The sequence below is a fragment of the Solea solea genome, chromosome 7, assembly GCF_958295425.1.
Source record: "Solea solea chromosome 7, fSolSol10.1, whole genome shotgun sequence".
Taxonomy (NCBI): domain Eukaryota; kingdom Metazoa; phylum Chordata; class Actinopteri; order Pleuronectiformes; family Soleidae; genus Solea; species Solea solea.
Window position 1 is genome coordinate 29314411 of NC_081140.1, and position 6105 is coordinate 29320515.

At 34.7% G+C, this 6105-nt stretch overlaps 1 protein-coding gene across 1 annotated transcript; it reads left to right on the forward strand.

Annotated features, from left to right (window-relative positions):
* Positions 1-12: 12 nt before the first annotated feature.
* Positions 13-5227, forward strand: glod4 (glyoxalase domain containing 4). Its single transcript, XM_058634880.1, has 9 exons — positions 13-511; positions 634-683; positions 768-888; positions 2071-2215; positions 2842-2978; positions 3118-3204; positions 3929-4042; positions 4170-4256; positions 4690-5227. The coding sequence occupies exons 1-9, from the start codon at positions 422-424 to the stop codon at positions 4753-4755; spliced, it is 897 nt and encodes a 298-aa protein (XP_058490863.1). The 5' UTR covers positions 13-421; the 3' UTR covers positions 4756-5227.
* Positions 5228-6105: the final 878 nt, after the last annotated feature.

Genomic DNA, 6105 nt, shown 5'->3' on the forward strand with positions numbered 1-6105 from the left:
TTGTTTGTGTATTAATTTGTCTTGTGTCTGTTTCTGAGTGTTCTCCCTTGTTTTGTCACGGGTGTACAATCAAACAAAGTTTTATTCAAAAAGTGTAGTTCGGACGGTACCATTGTTCTCAATGACCAGGGGTGTAGAGCTTCGTTTTTCTTTTACTTTATATCTTTAATTAAGTCGTTTCGCTTATACGTTTCGATATAAAGACACTTTAATAGTTTTTGTTCTGATTTTTACAGGTTACGTTTTCAGCGCAACGAAGTAAAGAGCAGTACATTTGTAAAGGCGTCATTGGTATTTTACTTCTTCACCAATCGACGACAGAAAAGCCGATCAGGCAGGACGCTCAATCGCACGCTGCATTTGATCCGTGTGTGTTTGTCTTCGTAATATTTCGATAAATATTAATAATATTGTAAATAAAATGAGTTCCAGACGAGCTCTGCATTTTGTTTTCAAAGTTGGCGACAGAAACAAAACAGCGCGCTTTTACAGAGACGTTCTGGGCATGAAGGTGTTTTTCTCTGCTCTTATTTTGAATGACTTTGACAGTTTTAACTGAACATTTATCACGATTCGTGTGAGACAAACTACTTTAAATGTCCGTGTGATGTTTTCCGTCTGTGTTTTGTGTAGATTTTACGTCATGAAGAGTTTGAAGAAGGCTGTAAAGCGACGTGTAACGGGTGAATATGAGAGCGCGTGGACTTTGGTCACAGATGTTTTGAATGTTGTGACCACTGATCATCTGCTCGTGTCTCCACACACAGACCTTACGATGGCAGGTGGAGTAAAACCATGGTTGGATTTGGAGCAGAAGAAGATCATTTTGTTGCTGAACTCACCTACAATTATGGAGTTGGAGAATATCAGCTCGGCAACGACTTTTTGGTGAGTTAAAGCTACTATATTTGATTTTTTTTTTTTGGCAAATAATATGTAATAAATCATAAATACAAAGCAATAGTATAGGTTTGCATGATACTGGAGACTTTGTCGATATGTTGATAAATCCTTGGGCTGATAACCGATACTGACATATATATATTGTTCTTGTTTAGTGTCTTTTGTAGTGCAATTGATCTGATGTTCTTCAGAGCTGCGACAATGAATCAATTTTTTAATTAATTATCAATTATTTTGGGTGTTTAAAAAAAAAAATATATATATATATATATATATAATATTATATATATATATATATATATATATATATATATATATATATACATATATATATATATATATATGTATGTATGAAGTTCATTATGTCTTCTGATTAAATGGAATATACACGCCGAAACTTACTATTGTCTGTAAAACCAACCAAAAAACTCAGTTTGTGTGATTTTTCAGTTTCTTAAATATGAACATTTTCTGGTTTCTTTGCTCATAAAACATAGAAATGATTAAAACTGTGGACAAAAACAAGACATTTGAGAACATCATCATTTCCAGGTTTGACAAACCTTGAACCATTTTATTTACATAGCCCGACATCACAAACACAGTTTTCAACATTTTATGTAATTGAGAAAATAATCAACAGTTAGTTGCAGCTCTGAACTACACACACAGTAGGTTATCAACATCAACAGCAACAAGGCAATCAGAGATGGCAGACTTCACCCCATTCACGCAACAAGCTGTCGCCCTCTGTTGGTCATATTGGCAAGTGCAAGTGCGGAAACACATACAGACAGACACACAGAGCCACTTTGTGGGGTGAGGTAACAATAATGTGACATGAGACTTGAAAACAGATAAAGTGGATAATGATGCACTATAGTAATATATTATCAGAAAACAACAATATGATATGAATAATGATTAAAACAGTAGCTGAACAAGATGATTCCTTGACTTCCATGCTGGCGCCACCTACTGCTATTATTTTTTGGTGAGTGAAGAAAATATATCTCTGCTGCGACAGGAGTTTGAAAAATATGATGTTGAATTCACGACAGAAGAGACCAAAATGACCTCTGCAGGTATCAGTGAATCGACTCGAGCTCTCCTGATGAATCAGATGTCAGTAAAAAGTCTGATATTGTGTCCGTGTGTCTGCTGCAGGGCCTCACTCTGCAGTCCAGTGCAGCCGTCAGCAACGCTAAACGACTGGGATGGCCGCTCACTGAAGTGGCAGAAGCTCTGTATGTGACCAAAGCTCCAGGAGGTTACGACTTCTACCTCATCGACAAAGAGCAGCCAACACACGGTGAGCAGGGCTCAGCACGGCTGCTCTATAATTCATACACACTATACAGTAGTATATATGACAATATTATTAGGTCCTGAGCACTGACTGGTGTCTGTGTCCACTCTGATTATTTATTTATATCATCATCATCTTGGTGTTTGGTGAAAATTACAATCTGACAGAGAATTAGCAGAGTTTCTTATTTAATGTATTTAACTGTTTACACGCTTTGTATTTTTCTCTTATATCTTCATTTATTTCTTGCATTTTAAGAGTCGTCAAGTGTCGAGGAAATGAAAATGTGAAGTCATGTGGAATTCACACTTTATTTAATCATATAATTGTACAAATATAATCAAAATAATTGAAGAGTTGTTGAGTGAGGTTTAGATTTACACTTTGTTGTTTGTGTCCTGCCTTTGCATTCATTTATTTATATAACTGTACAGTATGCAGCGTTATTTATATGGGCACCTAATTATGGACGTATAAATAATATGCTCACATTTATTGTCAATAACCTTCAGATGGACATTTAACTCTTTGCTTAATGCTTTATTTATGTCATATGTTCAGTTTCATCATCCCTGTTTGCAGCTTTAGTGTAAATGTAACAATAGTAATGATTGATGATGTGTTTGCAGACCCTGTGCAGAAGGTTTGTCTGGGAGTGTCAGATCTTCAGAGGTCAACACGTTACTGGACAACACTTCTGGGAATGAAGGTGATGAAGAAGAACGAGGAGAAGAAAACGGTCCTCATGGCTTTCACCGACACTCAAGTGAGTCCGCGATCAAAGCTGCGTCACTTCCTGCTTCGTTTTTAGTTTGTTCACTAAACAATCGGTTAATATGTTCATTATAGTTGATGTTCATGTGTTCATTTTCTTCATGTGTTTACATTTTTAAATATTTGTGCAGTGTAAACTGGAGCTTCAAGACATCGGTGGAACAGTGGATCATGGAACAGCGTTTGGAAGAATCGCATTTTCATGCCCACGAGAGCAAGTAATTAAAACAAATCACTGCAACTAATGATTGTTTTCAGTATTGATTAACCTGTCAGTTACTTTTTCCAATAATGTATTCATGTTTTTCTTCACAAAATGTCAGAAAATATCGATCAGTGTTTGTCAAACCTGGAAATAATGATGTTCTCAAATGTCTTGTTTCAGACAAATGATTCAGTTTGAATGATTTCTTCGTTTGTGAAACTAGAAAATATTCACATTTAAGAAGCTGAAAAATAACACAAATCTGTTTTAATTAATAAAAAAAGGTTAATCTGTAATCAAAACAGTTAAATTAACTATGTGCAGGTTTATGTGTTGTATTTTGGGGCAGGATATTATTGAAAGGTCAGTTTTTATGCAGATGATACATGATGAGGTTTCTGATTCTGTTACTGTCATTTTAAAAAAAAACCTGAAAATATTCACATTTAAGAAGCTGAAAAATCACAGGAACTTGTTTTAATTATTAAGAAAAACACTCACCTTAAAATTTAAAATGAAAACTTTGCTTTTTGTTCCCTTAAGGAAGAGGAAAAGTCCCCACTTTAGGTCCCCACAACTAGTGGGGTATAACATTAGTAATACCTGGACACACACACACACAGATGTATGAGCTCCTTCCTCACGCAGTAATCTAACTGCACTTTCCTCACTCATCGTGTGATTCTTATATTATAATCTCTACCATAAATATCCCGTATGTTCTTTACCTTCCTCAGCTGCCTGACATCGAAGCCTTGATGAAAAAAGAAAATCAGAAAATCCTCACTCCATTAGTCAGCCTGGACACACCTGGAAAAGCCACTGTAGAGGTGGTTATCTTAGCTGATCCAGTAAGTTTTTTATTATTATTATTATTATTATTATTTATTAATAAGTAAGCTTATTAATTAAAAAATAAGAAAATGCTTCTGCTGCTGTGAAGGGAGTTTGAATACAAATGTCTAATGTTGTTTTTAGGACGATCATGAGATTTGTTTTGTGGGAGATGAAGCGTTTGGACAGCTGTCTGTGGTGGACCCTAAAGGAAATGACTTACTGGACAAGGTTTGTCTTCTGTCTTTATAAACTTTAGTCCATGAATGTCTCTGTTCATCTGTGTTTGTACAGAATATTAACTCTGGTATCAAAACACCAGACATTTCCACATATTTTAGGTGTCAAGTTAACAACAAAAACTGTCCTGCTCTCTGTCTCCCTCTGTGTCTGTCAGTGGTACTGCAGCCTCACAGCTGGAGTCCGCTCTTCTTTATTTCTTCATCTTTAGGATGAATTTTAAATAAAGTATCAGAGTTTTTCTGTGTGTTTTCACATCATTTTCAGGACAAAGACGTCTGTGAGTGAGTTCACAAACCAAAGACAGAATTATGGACTCCATAATTCTTTACTCCTCCTCCTTTTTAGACACCATTTTCGAACATAAATAACGTGTGAAGAGGAATATTCCACCTTGTGCTTTTATTCTTGTTTTTTTCTTCAGGCTATGGCTGAAGATAAAAGTGATGAGTGGTTTGCCAAACACAACAGACAGAAAGCTGCTGCATGAGATGATGATGCTTCGTCACTTTCTCTCTCGTCTCGCTGGCTCATATTACGATGATGATGATGATGATGATGAAGATGATGCTGCGTCACAAGGCTCTTCTGTTCATGTCATTGTCAGCTTCAGTGTCCTCAGACTCAAAGAGTGAGATCCATGAGATTCTGTTGCATTAACTGCATTTTTCACTTTGGTAAAATAAACATTCCCTCAATCAAAAAACAATACAGTATTTAACTGCTGTTGTTGCACTGACCAGGTAGTTCAGTTTGAATGTGATTTAAAAACAATTCTTAACAAAAATGCTCTATTTAAACTAATATAATAAATGTCTTGACTGTAACATTGATACTAACTGTGTATCTGTAGTGTTTAAGGGTCTAAGACTTTCATGCAGCTGCAATACTTCAGTCATGTAAGTGAAAAACACTTGAATGTCACTCCTCTGTTTGAAATAAAACTGGAATATTTTCTCTGATGATTGCATAGTTTTGTGTTTTTACCTGTTCCTAAAACAACGTAATGTCTTTTATGATTCCATTTTATTCAAATGTATTTAATACACAACATTATGTGCCGTCCACAGCTCTGAATATTAAAATAAGTGATAATGGTTTAAGGTTCATCCTTAATTTCGAACAAGAATAAAAGCTATATTAAAAAATAAGTTAATTGGGCAGGAAAAAGAAAACCGAAATTAACAAAACAACAATGTAACATAATTATAAAAATACTTAATGAGTACATTTCTAATACACAGTGGCAATTCTATCTGAGCTGACGAGGATGCTGCAGAAGCTTATCTTGTTCTATCCTATATTAAACTTATATCTTCAAAATAAATACACAGTAGTAATAATAATAATAATAATACAGACAATAGTAATAATAATAATAATCTATTACTGAGGAAAAGGTGAAACCACTACAATAATTTGTGATTATCTTTGAAAAGAGAGCAGTCTAAATGTTGTTGTACCTGTATAACGACAATATATGACAATAAATTCCAAGTGTTAAAATACACACAGGTGTGTTATTTTCTACATCTGTAGATCTTTTGTTTCAAATTATTTTATATTTTATCAAGTCAATATCACCACAGACAGTGCAGTGTAATCTATCATTATGTCCAAATTCCTTTATTGAGGATCTTAATAACGAGTTTTACTCTTTGACAGCTCATTTTAATTATAAATGTAACTCACTAATTGACTCAAAAGGTTATTTTTCCTCTACTCTGGTCTGGTCATAATGAGTTGGAAAAACCTCGTGATTGCGTCCAAATGTTTGAACTTCTCTCATGTTTGAAAGCAAAGTTAAAAATTAATGTTTTAAGTGTGTTTTTCTTCCTGG